The 18573-nt window shown below is 45.3% G+C and overlaps 1 protein-coding gene across 3 annotated transcripts in view; it reads right to left on the reverse strand.

Annotated features, from left to right (window-relative positions):
* PIAS1 (protein inhibitor of activated STAT 1) overlaps nt 1-18573 on the reverse strand; it is a 48952-nt gene that overhangs the window by 29996 nt on the left and 383 nt on the right. Inside the window, exon 1 of one of the 3 annotated variants that reach the window (XM_057372279.1) lies at nt 4985-5210. The exons of 1 other annotated variant lie outside the window; for it this stretch is intronic. In XM_057372279.1, the coding sequence (XP_057228262.1) occupies nt 4985-5149 (165 nt within the window). In that variant the 5' untranslated portion in view covers nt 5150-5210. Of the gene's footprint in view, nt 1-903; nt 988-4984; nt 5211-18573 lie in introns of those variants that run through there. One more of the 3 variants, XM_057372281.1, reaches the window with a different exon arrangement.

Below are 18573 nucleotides of genomic sequence, written 5' to 3' on the forward strand. Positions count from 1 at the left end.
GACAAGAACAATTTTGTTTGCAGCGTTCGAGGCACCAACAGATCCATCCTTAAACACAGCAATAAAGCCTCGGGGATTTATTACAGCTCCTTGCTTTACAGATAAACCTTTTCTCCACAAAGAGAGAGAGGCGATGCCMTAAACAATGCCCACCCTGGCACAGGGGCTTGCTAAGAACTGTGTCCCTTGCTGGCACTGGGAAGCTGAGCTGGGAAAAGTCTCCCACAACACGAAGAGGAAAATTCCTGTCCCCTCCTCCAACCCAGTGGTGTTTTATTTGAGGACACAGCCCAGATCTGYCAGCAGAAACGCAAACCCTCTCCAGGCTCTGATCCCTTGGTCCGTGATATTCTGACCCTGGAGCAGGCAGGATAAGCCAGCAGTGACACAACCCCAGAGCTGCCAAACACACCAAAGAAACACAAAAAAAAAAGCTGCAATTTGTCACGTTTTCCGTGTCACATCTCACCTCATCACAATTCCAACTCCTCACTGCCTCCGTGGCAGCAGCAAAGCTGAAGGGCGAAGACACAAAGAGTTTTGCTTCAGGAAATCTTGCTTTTCTTTCCTGTTGCCTGCAGCAGTTTAGTAAAAAGATCACTGGCACCTGCCAGGAACAAACCCTACCACGGAGAGCCTGACCCCAACAACAGCAAACACCCAGAGGAAAGAACTGCCCCCACCTCTGGCACTTACTGGAATTCCCAAAATKTTTGGACTTCTCATTCCTAACAGGAAATGAAGGAACAAAACATGAACAAAAAGCTGAACTGCAGAGAAATAAAAGGATATGCACAGTTCCCAAGGACTGACTGCAGAATAATCCTGCATGCTGCTATTACWGGTGTTTAATTACGGGAATACCCATTCCTACAAACATCACAAGAAATTGATGTTATTTACCTCTAAAATTCTTGAACTCTTAGCCACTCAGTTCCAAACTGGTTCCCAACAGATCYCAGCAAACACACAACTGGTGGTGTGTATTTTGGTACCAGTGATAGCCAGAGAATACCCAAATCCAAGGAGAGGGTGGTGTGAAACATTGTTCAGAGAGCGAAAGAGCTGGGAGCAGCATCCCACAAACCCAACTTAGCTCAGGTTAGTGGCGCATTCCTGACTCCCTGCAAGGCYCTTTTCCTGAAGGGAAGCAGGGAGCTGGGATCCCAAACCCATACCTGACATTTCCTGTTTGACAACACAACACCGACACGTGTTCTGCACCAAACCTGCCTTACTCATGGATTCCTTATCCCTGCTCCAACACTCCCTCACCCCCACTCCGACATCACAGCCTTTCCCTGCCCTCCTACAAGCATACCTTAACTGTGAGGTGGGGAGGGGCCAGGTTATTCTCCTACCTCCCAGTTGTGTCCAACATTTCCAAGCCAGGCCATTTTTCTGGCCGGTGCCATCCCAAGCATTTGATGCTGTTCTTTCTGCTGCTGCAGGAACAGGGGCATCCCAAATTTCTGTGTGAGGAGGGAACATTCTGAAACAACCCACCTGGAAACAAAGAGTATTCCCTGCTCCACACCTGCTTCAGATAACCAATAAGGTTTGGAAAAAAATAGTTAAAATATAGGGGAGTAATCCATGGATTGCACTGATGGCATTCCCCTACAGCCCTCCGGTGATTACCCATAGGAAGGGGATGCTCTGCCTACAGCTCTTTTCCAAAATAATTATTACAGTTTTTAAAAAGTTAACAGAGATGAAAATTGTTTGGGGTAAGAATCATTTACTTGGGTTTTCTCTGCAAGGGTGAGAGCAGAGATGAAATCTTGGTCTTCCACGCAAGCCCAGTTGTTCCACCCAAGGGATGATTCCCAAACCAGGCAAGTGCCCGGCTCCAGGAGCCCAAAGCTTAGCACAGGTCAGAGCAAGGAAAATTGTCCTCAGGAGCTGCATCTTGCTTGTCTCAGTGACCTCTGGGAATTAAGCCTAAAAATAACTAAAATCTGAGTGTTGGTGCCTCTGGATGAGAAATTCCCTGGATAACCTGTGGCTGGTCTCACAGGCACTAATTTATTTATTTTGTATTTAYTCCTATTTTTAATAAACTGAGCAGYGTCCACAGTGTGATGGACAAGACYGACCSTTTTTCAYCCATCCAGAACTGTCTTCAAAGCAGAACATTCAAATCCAACAGTTTGATCCACGTTTTTTTAGAATAGGTATCTGTCCAGTTATCAGCCCCAGGATCTACTTGGAGAATCCAGTAAGTTATTCCTGGATGTTTATGGTAAGGAGAAGTTGGGAATAAGCTCCAAAACACATTCAAATTATTTGCCAGCACAACAAGAAGTGTTTGGCTCGGGTCCACACCACATTCTGTGCCTAAGGCGATCCAGTAGGTCCTCCACAACCCTCCAAGCATTCACATGAAAGGTAAAGGGGGAAAAAAATAGGAGTGGGGAAAAAAAKCATCTCAAATCTCAGTCAAAAGATGGGGGAAGAGAGTAAGCAAAAGGAGAAAAAAAAAAAAAAGAGAGACCAGCTATTTATAAACAGCAATTTCAGGCAGTGACAGTAAATTTCTTGTTATTAAAAACACAGTGATTAGCTTTAGTGATCTTTTAGTAATTAAGAGTCATTATGACAAAAGAGAGCAAGCTCTGCTGCAAATTCCTTCAAAGGGGAAGGGCAACACAAATGGAAATTTCCCCCTTGTGAAAAAAAAACAAAAATAAGAAGGAATTGCACAATGCACTTGCAAAAGGCAGGTAAAAAATTAAATTGATCTTTTTTTCTCTAATAAAAGCAATGAGGAAGCGTTAGATGAGTATGGAAATGGTTCTGAATGAATCTCAGTAAACCTCCAACCCCCAGCTGTAAAAACACAGCTCCTGCATGCTCTGAGCAGCCTCTTTAACCCCTGAGAGGAATTTTCTAGAGAAGGGAGCTCTCTGCATTCTGGCTTCTTGGATATTTAACATTTGTGAAACTAGGCTATCATGAAGGGAAAAATATCCCATCTTCTAGGAAGCCCCGTTCCCCAGCCCTAAATTCCACCTGCAAGGCTCACCTAAGGAAGCTCCCAAGGCTGAACTATAAAAACCAACCTTGGTCTCCCAAAAATCGGCGAGAGGGAGTGAAACAAATCCCAGGAAGCTCGAGTGCCTCGATGACAGGCTGTAACTTCCTGCATTTGTCTCRGGCAACCAAAACAGCCCCAGGTTGGAGTCGCTGTAATTCAAACCAGAGGGGAGGCAAAAGCGCAGGAGAACAGCCATAAATATGCAACATCCTCCATGCTTTAAGGAGGCTACTGGGTTTCACCAAAAAGCAGAGGAGAAAACTCCTCTCTCTGCTGGAGTGGGAGCTCCAGGCTTTGGGAGTTCAGCAGCACTGAAGGAACAGGTACGAGGCAGCAGCAAGTACAAATGGGATTCGCTTTTTGCTGCATGCACAGGGGCTCGAGTGCTTCTTAATCAAAGAAATGCTGCATTTATCCAAGGTATCAGCRCTCATAAAGGACATGGGGTAACTRGAGGAGCACATCGACTCATCTGAACAGCTGGCAARGAAAACAGATTGAMACCAGGAAAAATCAGACACCAAAAYRATGCTGGAAGTGCCAAAGCAGCCYGGGCAGAGCTGCTGCTGCTCCCTCCAGAGATGTGAGCTTCCTTAAGCTCCCCCTGCATTGGTGATTTTCCCCCAGTAATGTATTCCCTGCCACACCAGCTGGGAGAGCAGCCATAAAACTGCAGTCATCAGGTGTTATTTACCTTTGTAGGCTCCCAAACAAGAGATTTCCTTGGGAATTWTATGGCTGCACATCTATTAATAGAAACATCATGACCCTTGAACCAAGCGATCTGCGTGATGAAGCTTTTCCGGCCTTCATGATTCTGTGATTCTGSAATTTTAAAATCAGGTTCTACAACTTTAAGCTCAGGGCTAACATTAAGTATCTGTCAGGARGGAGCAGATCATCAGAACTGCAGCAATTCAGGTGGAAGCTTCTGGACAGGATCTCCCACCAAAAGCCTTTTCTTTCGATCCATGGAAGCACATAACCACTGAATTTGGAATTCTACAGATAATTATTCTAATAAATTAATCCATAATTAATCTCCYTACCTGCTCCTGGCAAATACTGCTCATTTATAATATTTGTAAAAGCTGGGTATCCCCAAATTCAGGAAGTTTCAGGAAGGTCAGGATGCTGTTTCATACCCAAACACCAATAAACTGAAGCTGTGAATTCCAGCCAGAGCCCTCTATCTGATCCCACGGCAGTGATGGCACTGAGTTCTTTGGGATGCCTGTCACTGCCCACAGGGATAAAAGTACCAAAATTCAGTGATGAGTGACAGGATATTGGAAAAGTCAAGTCAGGCAGCTCCAGCGCCAAGAATTGCTGCTGGTAACAGGCAGAATTTGGAATTTCCAACATAATCCCTGTGCCTTAAAGGCTGTCCTATGCTTCTGGCAGAYGCCTGTGGTGTTTTGCTACACTCTGGGAGATGGGAAATACCTTCTAAAAGCGTTGACACATAAAACCTGGCACATCAGGGCAAGCAATCAATCCTCCAGAACTCCATTCCAGACCTTTTCCAGAGGTTATTCCCTCTGGGAGAGAGACCCAGTCAAACTGGGTGACCACAGACCCCAAATTCAGTGTTTGAACACTTAAACCTGGGAGATTTTTTAGTTTGGTGACAATGAGGACACACCAACCATGCTGGGCAGGGCACTGGGGCAGGGACTTGCTGCAGCTGGGAAAGAAATTTGTTGGGAAAAGTCTGCCAAGACTTAAGTCATGTCTAAAGCAGGTTTGATTTAAAGCAAGCCACGTTTTCTCGTAATCCGTAACGAAAGTTTTAACAGGCTCAGGAGACTCTCCCCACGAGCTGAACCACGTTATTACTGCAGGTATTAAATAAGGTTGCTGACACAGTGGTAATCTCCATTTTCTTGGAGACTCCGGGTTTTTTCAGCCACACTCAAACTTAATYGTCCCCGGTGTCTTTACCTTGTCAGCTGGGAATTCTTCTTCCCGAGCTTCTGATTTCCATGACAAGTAATGGCAGAAATTCCAGTTTGGGAAATGCCTGGCTCTGACACAAGGAGCCTCTCTTCGGGCAGATAATTCACACCTAAGGCTAGAAGTGAACACAGTGATTTGGGACAGGGTCATTGCYGGACAAATTTGCTTTTTATTAGGAATGTTCTTCACTAAAGCTTCCTGGCTGGTGGAAGAGCCAACTCCTATGGAATAAGGTACAGTGGAAATGCAGACAGATGTGCAAAGCACTTCCTAAACACAGTGTGCTCTTAGAATCACTCTGACAARGGTCTAAAGCATTCTAACCAAAGGATAACAAGTCAGAGCACTCAGAAATAGTCTGAAATGTTGTCTCTTTGTCCAAAAAAGACAAAGAAGTCATGCAGGAGGTCACAAACACACAGCCAGTTTCTCCTCCCTCAGTGATTTTTAAAAAATGAAGCATCCATTTTAGTATCTATAATTAACACAAAATAAATGGTCCCACAAACTCCTGGAGTGATTTGGGGTTTACAGTCAGGATTCTCCTGACAGACTTCCCTCCAGCCATCCTTTCCCCACAGGACACCAGAAAAAAAAGCTCTGGTTCCTTCCTAAATATCTCAAATAGCTGCATGAAGCACACAGAGCTTTTGTGAGTCAATTTGGAGGGAAAGCTGGAGAAAAATGCACCTGGAATTCAATGAATGTACTCACTGCACCAYGGATAAAGAGGGAGCTCCCAGGAGCAGCTTCCCCAGGCTCTCAGCAGCAGGACACACACCAAGAGCAGCATTCCTTCATCCAGGGTTGGATGTTTGCTTGCAAAGCTTTGTAAATCCCTGCTGCACCAACAGACATTACCTGGCATGTGTGTGTCAACTTAAGCATCCCTTGATTAAAACAAATTATTGCCGTAAGAGGTGCAGGTTTTCTCCAATATTTAAAAAAAAAACCACTTTTTTATTTCTGTACCTCACCAAGTGATTTATTCCCCACGTGCCAGAAGTTATCATCCAGTGCTGAAGAATTAGCTATCCACTAAAACTTTGCAACTAATTAGCTGCAAATGAGATAACATTTCAAGATATGAGATTATGCACTCAAAAATATCCAAACTATCCACTCTTTTTCCTCCTCGTTTGTCCCATTTTCTAGGATGCAGCACAGGAGACAGACTACATCATCCCTAACTATTATTCTGGTATCTTAAGAAGGTTTAATTAAGAATCATATTAAATTTGGATACTGATTTGCAACGTACTGAACAGCAGGGTGAAGGCAGTGCATAATTGAATCTCATTTCCCTGAAAAGTAACCAATGGCTCTGTTAATGCCCCAAGAGAGGGAAAACTGGAAAACTGGAGTGATCAGCTCATAAGTCACACTTGAAAAAAGGAAAAAAAAAAAAAGGAAGCTAAAATGGAAGATGATAAAATTAAGGTTTTCTTTGGGAATTTGAGGAAAAGTTTCCTTCTGAGAAATGAATTCCCAACGTTTGTGAACTGGATGGAGCTCAGGCTTTGTCGGCAGGTACCAAACTCACCTTGGTCATATGCATCCCATTGGATGCACCAGGATGTTTGGTTGGGATTTTATCTGGAACGACAGGAATACAGAAAAACCTCTGATAACTGTTAAAAAAAAATCTCAAAAYGGGGGAAGAAGGAAGGAAAGGCAGAAGGAAGGAAGAACAGGAAAACTACAAGATAAGATTAAAACATCAGGTATGGGAAATGATCATTTATCCCTAAAATATTATCCTTTCCAAAAGAAATAAATCTGCTAACAACAAATACTTTGACCAAATACCTCATTCCCTTCTGCCACCAGTCCACTGAGAATAATAGTTCATTACTACCAACAATTAATCCGAATTGCCATCAGAGAAAAGAGCCACAGAGCCACAAGTTCCCACCACGTCAGTAAGCTGAGAAGGAGGATTCCATCAAGCAATCCTACTGGCATCTGCACGAAAAAAGCCAAGTTTCAAAGAAAGAGCCACTATTCCACATTTCTTTATTTCCTAAGGTCTTCAAACCCATGCACAGCAATTACGTCAGGCAGCCAAAGTACACAGCTTTTTTTTTTTTTTTAAGCAGTCATATGGCAATAAGTCATCAAGACTAATTAAAAGCTTGAAGAATTCTGAGMAATTTTCATCTCACGTTCTGTTTTTATTATATTTAAATAAAGGATTTGTGCCTCTGAAATGTTYTTCCACTGTATTAGCTAAGAATTATATTGTTATATTAGAAGGATTACTGCCCCTTTATAATTTATAGAAGCATCTACCTGTGAACCCCCAGGTTCAGCTTTTTAGGTACCAGCMCCAAGAAAAAATGAGGCTGGGATTATTTACTGCAAGCAATAAAAATAAAATCAGTATTTCCACATCACATATTGACACATTAAAGTGATAAAATATATTTTCTGACCAGAGAAATCAGAAAAAAAAACTTTCTGCGATGTGAATCCAAGCCCAGGTGAAAATCCCAGCAGGGAGCAATTCAGCTCCCATGGAAAACCTCCTCACCCCAGCTCCCAGCGAGGCGGATTCGGGATCCTGGGTCAGTCAGCTAATGAGACACGGATGACTTCCCTGGCTGCTGCTGCCAGCACTAAAGAATCGGGGAGAGCGTCAGGAATCACAGGGATTTCACTGCAAGGAGCAGCCCAGGCTGGAAGGAGAGCGAGGGGCCAGCAGCCGTGCCAAGCTGAACGCGGATCCCGGGGAAGGCTCCAAGAGCCCCGGGCACAAAGAAAGGCAGAGCAGGAAGTTCCCTTTTTCCTACGGCCACAACGCCAGGCTTCTTCCCACTGGGTAAAAATGCAGAAAGATGACAGAAGAATAGGAGAGGAAGCAGATCTTCCTGCTTTTCTTCCGTGTTCAATGAGCAGAAAGAAAAGGGCTCGGAATGAACGTGCAGCCAGAGAGACTGACAAGATGCGTCTGAAGGAAGGCCTGAACTCCTGGCAGAGCTCAGCTGAGCCCCACAATCCTATTTCAGCCCTCAGAACCTGGGATACTCTGTCCTTCCAGCTTTCAGSGCTGTCCATGCCAGAAAACTTCATTTTTATATGAATTACCAGTGTTGTGTTASCTACAGGCTGAAGCATATAGTTAGTTAGAATACTATATATACTCCATAAGAAGTATTTTCCTGGCCCACACACAGCCCTGCAGGGCCCATAGAAACATTTCCCAGGGTTCTGGCACATGCCAAGGACACTGGCTTGGTGGAGAGAGGGATATTTCACTTCCCAGTGCCATCAACCCTGTACCACTCCCCACCAGCCCATCCTCCAGCCCCTTTTTCTTACAATCACACCAAATTCAATTAATTTATTCCCACAATAACCCCTGCCCTGCATGGAAACAATCCCCTTGCCAGAATGAGGGATTTCAGAAGCCAAGTTTCAGCCACACCTATGGTTTAAAATACATGAAAAGCATGGCAAGTGAACTCCCGAGCACAATCCTGCGTTCACCTGGCTCCAGCCATGAGGACAAGCAAGATCTACAAAGCTGCCTAAGAAAACTCTGAGAGCAAAGTGATCAAAATCCCAGCTTTCTGCAGCACTGACTGCACATTYTAATACTCCCTGACTTTTCCAAGCTTTCCTCCCCCCAATTCTCATCCCTCTCCCAGGCAGAGGGAGGAGGATGCTCYGCTCACTGCTTCTTTTCATCCTGACTGACCGAACCGCTGCCCCACCTCATTAACCACACTCACCCAAATCCCACCCTGAACAGGAATTTGCATATAGACAAGGCTTCTACAGCTCATTAATGACCCTGAGTAATTCTCACACGTCCATGAATTTATACCCTGCCTGTCCCTTTTACACACAGGGATTATTTAGGGTCTCGTGACAAAACAAGGCATTTTCTGGGTTTCAGCCTAGAATTTTAGTATAAATTGTCTTCAGCTTTATGCCTCCTGATCCACTCTGTAGTGAACATTTTCTCCTTCCAGGTAAAGATGTTCTAATTGCTTCACAACACCGCTCAACTTCTATGTCAAAAGCAAAAATATGAATATTGGGGGGGAAATAAAAATAAAGGCATCAAGACATCATTGTGTAGGCCCGAGAAATGGAGGAGTCCATGCAGTGAATTAATTATTACTGAACTCAAGCCCTTTACCACAGTGTGTGAATGTCCTCTGAGAAACAAAGGCACATTTCACCAAACTTTTCTAGGGAACTGAGCATAGGAAACAAGTTCCAACACATCTCTGCTTCCCCTTAAAACAGCTTGGCACCACCTCAGAGTCCTCCATGTTGTTTAAAAACAACAGAACAGCACAGGTCAGAGGAAACGATGGAAATCCAGTCTGCACACACAAGCTGAGTATTCCTTCAGCATTAAAAACTTTTTCAAAAAAATAAAACCAGGCCCAAGATCCTCAGTTGCTCTTCAAAGTTCTGTTACCAGCATGGCTGAGCTGTTCCAAGAGCCAGTAACAGAGGAAGGTCACAGATGAAGAGCTGCAGTGGCACACTCAACCTGCTCCTGAATCCAAGGAAACCAAGGGACCAGCATGGCTAGAAGGATGGAGACTCAGTGAAGCACCACTGGGAGAGCCCAGTTCGATGTCCATAATTTAAGTGATAACTTTGGGAGGAGCAGAGCAGCCAGCCCAGGCTCACCTCTGCCACTGCCGGGTCCAAGGTAAACACAGGGATGGAAACATCAGCTCAGCTGCAAGCACACAGATCGGGGGGGAAATCACTGGAAAGGGAGCAGAGAGTAAATAAGAAATCATCATAAATCATATAAATCCCTGCTTCAGCCAGAGCTCCAAGTGGCAGGAGGTTTGGTGGCTTCATAWTAAATAAATAAATACACACATAGAAAGTGGAACTGCTCATAGGAGAATGGGAGAAGTCCAGCACAACTTCCCTAATGAAGAAATAATGAAAGCTAAGAGTTTTCAACCCAGAAATAGAGGACTTGGGGACAGCTATGATCCAATATAAAAAACCATGAGCAGCACACACAGCAACCAGGGACGAGCTGTTTGTCCTCCTCCATCTCACAATATCCATGGATGAAGCTGGCTGGAACCAGGCTCCAAACACCACCAGCAGGGTCCTCACACAGCACAGAGCAGAAGAGAAATCCCTCCCAAAACACTGGGAACAAAATCAGGTTATAAAGGCTCAAGAGAAACCTGGGCAGGCACTTGAAAATAAATTTATTATGGCTCATCCATACCACCGGACCCAGAGGGCTGAGCTGGAAGGTGCTGCAGATGCAGGAATATTGCAGGAATATTTCTCCCATGTTGCCCTGTTGCTTCTTTTCCTGCTCACTCATTTCTGAAAGCTGCAGGACAGAACACCAGGCCRGATGGACCCTTGGTCTGAACCAGCCCAGCCACTTTTGCACTCCTAAGAATCAGTGGGTAACACRTTTATTTTTAGCCATTTCCTCTGAAACCCAAGTGACTTTGTCAAGGCCTCGAATAAAAATGTTACTGCTGCACTGAGAGAGTCAAATTTTAACAGCAAAGAGGCAAAATTAAGAATTGATTGAATGAAGATCTGGGTGGACACCCTTAGAAAAATATTATTTAAAATCCTTGTGATTCAAACCAATAACAGTTCTGATAGCTGACTGAAAAAAAAATTTGAAGCCCTGCCATGGAGTGGCCTCAGCAGATTCACAGATGAGACGCTGCTAAATCAACACAGAACCTCCCAAAAAGAACAGCTTTGTTTCTGTCCCACATTTTGCATCCTGGTGCTGTGCATTTCTAGGTGCGCTCACAGCTCCATCCATAGCCTGAGTGGAGCCGTCTCCAGCAGCTTTTCCAAGAAGCTGAAAATCGACACAAATCCTTGGACKGCTTCAAAGCCTCTTATTTTGCACCAGGGAAACAAGAGACAACATCTGCACAAAAGTGAGATCATTTTGTCAAGGGAGTCTCAAGAAACAATATGAGGGATGWATGTATCAAAAACATTCTCATCCACACAACTTACAACACTCTCCTGCGGTTCAGATTACAGATTTTACCTGAACCAAATTATCCCTGTTGCATTTGGCTTCTGCTATTTAAAAAAAAAATACGCAATAGTGAGCTGCACTCCTTGGCTAAATTGCCAAGGAAAACTTTGTTTGCTGCTATTTTCATCCCTGTATTCTACTTTCTACTCATTTTTCAGTTTAATATCTCGCATAAACCCAGCTTAGAAAAGCCAGGCCTCTAAGCACTGCCCAGAGTTTATGGGTTAACTCCYGCCCAAAACAAATTTCTGAGAACATTTATCACATGTTTGCACGCTCCACTGACTGTGGCCACAAAAGATGCAACTTCAGGTGTTGCAACCAAGTGAGAAGGAGACTGAGCTCAGTTTTCCATCTGYTTCAGAACCATGTATCTCATGGGAAGCGGGGAAAAGAGTCGCAGAGCTTGGTATCCTGAGGTTCAAAGGACAAGAACCTTACAGAGCCTCCTGGGGAAGAGCTGCCCACCCACTGTGTACCACCTTCTCCCCTCAGAAGGGTCACTGCCTRTGAAGTTTAATTTTTTTGCAGCAATTTCCACCTCTTCCAGTATAAGCAGYCAGTCTAAGGAACTACCTTTGCACATTGCTGAGGACAGGAAGGATTTTGTAATGCATCTCCACTAATGAATCCTCAGGAGTAACACTCCTCAAGAACTGCATCACAGCTTGGAATCACACCTGCCCAAATCCCATTCCCAAACAACCTGCTGGCATCTTACTGCCAAAGATATGAGGGCCAGCAAAATGGCTTGGCAAGAGGCTGGGGAACAGGGCTTATTCCACTTGGTGGAGAGAAGGCTTTGGAGCAACCTCCTGGCAACCTTCCAACATGTCAAGAAGGTCACCAAGGAAAGGGAGCCATGATCTTCCCAACGGGACACAGCACTAGCTGAAGGAAGAGGTTCAGGGTGGACATTAAAAGCCAAAGTAACCCTGTTTTCACCAGGAGAACAATTAAACCAAGGAAGAGGTTACCCACAGAGGTGGTGCCATCTCCCGTCCTTGGAGGTTTCCCAGCGCAGACCAGATCAAGTCCTGAGTGACCTGCTCTGACTTCACAGCTGATCCTGATTCCAGCAGGAGGCTGGACTGGAGATTTCTCACAGTTCCTCCCAACCAGAATTACCAAGTGACCTATGGTCAGGATCAAGGGAGCAAGCAGGTGCCARACTGAAAGTAACCATGAGAAACAAACAGGAGAATCCTGCTGAACTCTGCCTTGAAGAATTTGGAATGGCAATTTCTATCAGAGCTGGAAAGTGGGAAAAAAGCACTCTCAGGATACACCACAAACACATCAGGCACAGAGCACAGAGAAGAAAGTTAACCTACAAATGAAGGGATGCTTCACCATTCATTAAGGAAGAGCTGCTGGCTGCGTGTCAGCCCCTAAGCAGGGCAGAGACTGGAACTCCCTCTTGCTCCCTGTCCTGCTGTCACACTTCCTTCCCGGATGGAAAGAGCCYCTGGAGCATTTCCTGCAGCCCAGGCAGGCCTGGCTGGGGCAGAGGAGGAGCTCATCCATGTTTATCAGCATGTGTCCAGCGWGCTCATTGCCATTTCCTAACCCAAACAAGGGAAGTTCACTGCAGAGCCATCTGCAGCACTGCCCATGAGGTGACCAGCACTTACCTCCRTCCCCTACATAAACTTCCACACGGCCACAGAGTCCTCGCTCTGCTGCAGAGGGGGAGGCAGAGGCTTTAAAAGGCCCTTTTTCCRTCTCCATTAATCCTCATGCCACTTCCCATATAAATCTCTTGTATATCATCTCSTACAGACATGAAGGTCAAGCTGGGGCTGACCCCTGGTCTAACTGTACCCTGGCTTTTCATTTCTTTGTTTCCCATATTCCAGAAAAACCTGTAACACGCACCCTCTGCAAACTCCCACTCCTCCTCAGACTTGGAACCCAACCTTCAGAGTGCCAGAGTGCTGGCCCTCCAGTGCTCACTCAGGGACCAGGAGAGACACCCACAGCCGGCCCTAATCCCAAAAGCAGAATAAGATTAAGCAAATTGCTGACCAACCCCTGGATCAATACAGCGGCACCAGGCAACGGAGCCTCAGCCAAACAGGGAGAAGAGGAGACAACACAAAGGTTTTGAAGCACGGCCCAGGGAGAACAATAATATCCTGTTCACCTGCTCTCACGTGCTTCTGCCTGCCACTGAAAATCTGCAAGATCACCACAAGGCCAGACAAAACCAACATCTCCTGGTCCCATCCTCAGCTCCRTAATTCTCAAAGGTTTAATACCTCCCAGTTTGTCTTGTAGCCCCCAAGCATTTAATTTACTTTGAAATAGCCACATTTTCTGGCAGTGACTACATTTGGAATGGCTTTGATAGCGGTGAGTAAAATTACAGAAATAAGCGCTCTTTTGTAAGCTCCTTTCTCCTCCTCATTCCCCCTTCCTTAGCAAAAGATTCTACTTTTAAGAAAGGCATTTGTTTCCATGAACAGACTGCTATTGAAGGTACTACATACAATTTCTGCGTCATAAAATCCAATCGTCTCCACTTGAAACAGCCCAAACCAGCACTCCCAGCATTTACTGCTCAGCACAGAGCTGGACCGGTGGCAGAGCAATGAGACAATCGACACCTGAGCTTCACCAAGAGGATTCCAAAATCCAGGTACTTCAGTAGTCACCCAAAATAGGCATTTCTCCCCTTTTCTCCCCCGTCAAGACCAGGACAAACATTTCTCTGTGATTCCTGCAGGCCCAATGCTGTTAATCAGAGGTGAAGGGGGACAGCCCAGGCTGAGGCAGCTGAACTGCAAAAGACACATGAGGTATTTACAGACAAGTTTTTCACATAAAAGCCATGTTTGCATTCTTCCCTGAAATCCAGGTTTTTCAAAAGGCTTTTACTACTTTTTATGGAGGGTGATAAAGCTGAGTTTTCCATTAGAAGGGCACCTGTAAAGCAAAAGTTTCCACACTGGAAGCACAGCARCAAAAGCAAACAGACATTTCTGACCCAACTTTGAGCCTGCAGGTGAAATCCTTGCCTCGTAGAGCCAAACCCAAACACCTCATGTGAGAGAAGAGCTACAAGAGATCCCAATCCATTCTCCAGCCATAAATCCTCTGAGTGATCTGAGTGACACTGAATGACCCAAAAAGAAACCCTTCCAAAACAGTAACAACCAAGGGACTACTGCCTCAAATTCCATTGTTTTAGCAGAGGCCAGTGGATGGAATCCACCAGCCCAACTCACCCTAAGCATTAGGACAAACAAAGAATCCAGGAGATGCTCCAGCGGGTCAGCCCCCAACTCATCCTAAGCACTAGGACAAACAAGAAGGATTCCAGGACATGTTCCAGAGAAAGGCACCAGGATGAGAGAGGGCTGGGGGTATCTCAGAACAATCACAGGGAGCACTCGGAGCCTCAAGTGCCTGAAGTTCTGTTTTGGTTTTCATTCTAATGGCGCTGATTGAGAACTGATGAGATGCTGATTTCTCTGAGCAGGGATTCCAGGAACTCAATCCAACCGTGCCAAACACATCAGTGACAAGTCTGCCCTTCCCTGGGCTCTGCTGAATGCAGGCAGGGTATAAACCACAACACTCGGAGCCTACATCCCTATAAATAACTTCAATATCAAAGGTGTCTGAATCTGTCCACACCCTGCTCCACAGGATGGTTTTAACTGTTTGTCTCATATGGCTGATCCATGAACGCTCTTATCAACAGCCAGGCAGTCCTGAGCATTGCCCCTCCCTGCAGGAGCGCTTTTCTCACRGAATAAAGTGAAGTAAGATGCATCTTCTAACTGCTTCTAAGTGGAATTCCTAAATACCTCTATAGTCAAAAGAAAAATGATTGGCAAATCAATTAAAAATAACTCTGTGAAATGCTGATACCTTCCTCCCTTCCTTCTTACAAGGATTTCACCTGCAGAGACTCACAGATCCTCCCAGGATGGCCCCAAGCCGGGGAAGGTTTCCCCACAAGTGCACTGACACTGTATTTATGTGCACACAACAATCTGGGCTTTACTGGCAATAAAAAAGGGTTATGGAGTGGGGCTTTGCCAGTCCAGCACTGATGCATAGTTGCCAATTTTATCCCTCTGACATCTGCAACCCCAGTGTTGACAACCAAAAGCTCAAAACAAGATAACCAGGTCCGAATACAGTTAAAAACACAATTCTGCTGACACCCACCGAATTACAGCATGAGCTAACGCAATCCACGGGCTCCGATAACAATGAAAAGCAGATTATATTTACTTTAATCTCAGCAACACGCAACCCCAGCAACTTATAAAAGGATTAAGCAAAATAGCTCGTAATGCAGAAGTGTAAAATTCTAATTGAACGCTGAAATAGGTAGATTATGCTTATTAGGATTGGGGATGCCATTCCACAGGTCCATTWGTCACTGTCATCACCCCCACGCGCAAGCAGGGGTGTCCCCCCTCCAAAACTGCTGCCCTGGATTTAGGGGAAGGGTATTTCCCAGCTGAGGATTTCTAAGTGATTTGTTTTCCTCACCATTGTGTGGAAATGCTGCGATGAATTTTCATTCAAAACTCTTGGCTCACTTTTTCTTTTTTTTAAAGTATAAATTATGTCTAACAAGAAACACACCAGGGATCTCTTCAATCCCCAAAGGCACTTTCTTAAAAGGAGARAGAACAAAGGAGAAAACCTCCCAGCATGTGCTTTCCAAACCAGCTTCTTAGGACAGTATCAAGAATGACAATACTTGAACATAAGCTTTTCTTTTTCGTTCTTTGATCCGTGTTTAATTGAATTGATTATTGCAAACTGCGTAATGATTTCCAAAAYGCTGGAGTGGAAGGCAAAGATCACAACAATCTAATAACCAATTTAAAGAGATGTAAGAAATATTGAAGGAAAGATTTAATCACTCAAGTATACTCCTTCCAATTAGAAAAGAGCTTTAAATAGCTTACCTTGAGATAAATTAGAGTCTGGCTGCAATTAGACAGGAATAGTAATTAAGATCAGGAAAATTCATGTATGCCTCAGCCTATGGAGCGAGGAAGAGCTCTGCAGAAGAACAAACTTTGCAGTTACGTTATTCTGCTTCAATTTACCCAAACCTTCCCGAGTACCAAGGAACTCTGTAACCTCACAAGGCTGCAATCTGCAGAGCATGTTTGATCTTATCTGATTATTTTTTTTCCCAACAGAACAAACAATCCCAAACGGGGCAAAAAGACTGAAACAACTCTTGCCTGTGTTAAGAAAATCCATTACAGGAAAGGCAATTTCACGATTAAAACTCCATGAAAAATCGTGGCAAGTAAGACTGACCACTGTTTTTCTGGAGGGAGCAAGAACTTGAATTTTCCTTTGGCAGTAGCACCCATCAGATTGCATTCCCTAATTTCCACGTGTAATCCACGGTTCTTTACATGGGAAGGCAATAAAGTTTTAGAAACTCGAGGAAGTTTTTCTGACAAACTTTTTTGGCCAGGCAAAAGAGTCCCTGCCCAAGTATTGCAGCTGATTTTAGTTTTTAAAAGTCACTAAATCTGAAATCAATGCCGTCTGTTAATTAATCAAGGAGAACCATCAAAGGTTTTACCTAAGAAAATTTAAATAATTAAAGGAATTCACTGGTCATTCTTCAAACAGCAGAGTCTTAATCACAAACCCTCCCTCAGCWACCTTTCAACTCCTAAAAAAAGAACTTAAAAGCATGTTTTCTGAGGATTTACTCCTGCTTAAAAAATACCCAGTGCCCCCAACCAGGATGTCAGAGCTTTCCATGAGCCACATTTTTCCAAGAAGCGCTCACCTCCTGCAGTACCTAAGAACCAAGCTGTGCTGTCCTGGGAAACTGCAGGGTGACAGCTGCAACCCCAAGCAGATTTGGTGCCCCCTCATCTTCCCTTCTCCTTCCTGACAAAGCAGGACCCACCCACGCACCTATTTTAATTCTGTACAGTCTAAAAACACACAAACAAAAAAAAATCAGAATGTCCTGTAGTCTTCAAAGTATGAATTTATGAAGTAATTACTTTTTTCTGATGCAAACTGCCAAGCTCCCATAGCTACAGAAAAAAAGCCCAACTTTTCCGAGAGTGCCCTCCTATAGTCCCTGCCTGCAAGGACCACTCCATAACCCGAGCAGAAAATTGAAATTGAGAATAAAATAGTCAGCTTGGCATTTGCCCTCCAGATCCCTGAGGCAGCAATGSCATTTTAGGAAAAATAAATTTTAAAAATTGCAATTTCTCCCTACTGGTTCTCAAGAAGGAGACTTCACAGAGTGATCAGTGAAGAGGTTTGGAATGACTTTATTCCCTATCTCCCATCTCTTTTGACTCCTTTTGAGTCAGCCTTGCTAATAGAGGCATCACACAAACCCAAGCTGGCTGCTGTGCACCACGAAACTCTCGGAGTTAGTTACCAAAACACACTAYTGCATTTGCCACGGTAAAATTAACAAAAGTTGAGCGCTGGAATCACATCTTAACCCTTTGATCTTGTTCTGTGGGAAGCACAGTTTGAAAAGAAAAAAAGGCTTAAGGAYTCCACAGCTCAAGCAATACAATATGGTCTGAAGATACCCAGAGAAACGAAGGCCAGAGGAGGATTTWAAGGAGGATCTGAAGGGTCCTGACCACAGAAGTCAGAACACACTCAGGATTTTATACTTCTTTACCTGCCAACAGCTCCTTAAGCATCTAAAAATGAAAGTGCACGATACCTTTGATGCACGGAAAACTGAGACCTAYCAAACCTCGGGGGAAAGGCAAAGTTATTTCCTTAGTCATATAWGACATATTCAACAGTTTATGTTAGACACTGAACACGCGTGTGACTGTGCACATTTAATATCCACCTGATTTGTGTCGCTCACTCTATTAACTTCAGAGGAGGAGGCAGAAGCCCTCCTGGTGAATAACCTGTGACCCTGTGACAACGGCGAGGAAACTCCGAAACTTTTACCACCCTGCTCGGTGTGCAAAGCAGTCTGCACCCACACAGCGCCTGCAAACTTTCAGGGGGGTCTTTTCATCGGATTTTAGTGCGTGTACACAGCRGACGCCCCACCACCCTCCACATCAYCCCCTATCCTACGACTGCTGTTCCTCAAAATTGCTGATTGTTTTGCGCGTTAGGAAACCTAAAGTTCCGCGTTCGGCAGAGCTGCTGCCGCTCCTACCCCGCGAGTGAGCCCCAAGAACCCCAAAAACCCCGCAAAATCCCCCAAAGCCAGCGCCCCCCGGCCCGGGCCTGCCCCGCCCGGGGAGCGCCGGCTCCGCTCCGGGGCGGCTCGGAGCGCCCCGTTTCCATGTGTTTCGCAGGATGACAGGGACCGCCGCCAGCTCAACACCGCGGAACTCCTCCACATCTGCTTGTGACGTTCTTTATTTACCGGGGGGAAGGCGAGCGGGGCTCCCCGGCGCGCTCCTCCCGCTGTCACCGCGGGCGCCGCCGCTGCCGGGGGTCGCTCCCGCCGGACTCCCCAGCAAACTTCGCGGGGCGCCGGGGCAAGCGTCCCCCGCCCCGGCAGCGGTCGCGCCGCCCCGCGCCGCCCCCAGCGGGGGCTCCCCCGGCC

Source organism: Malurus melanocephalus, unplaced genomic scaffold, assembly GCF_030028575.1.
Source record: "Malurus melanocephalus ecotype Western Australia unplaced genomic scaffold, MMel_1.1 scaffold_169, whole genome shotgun sequence".
In the NCBI taxonomy this organism is placed as follows: domain Eukaryota; kingdom Metazoa; phylum Chordata; class Aves; order Passeriformes; family Maluridae; genus Malurus; species Malurus melanocephalus.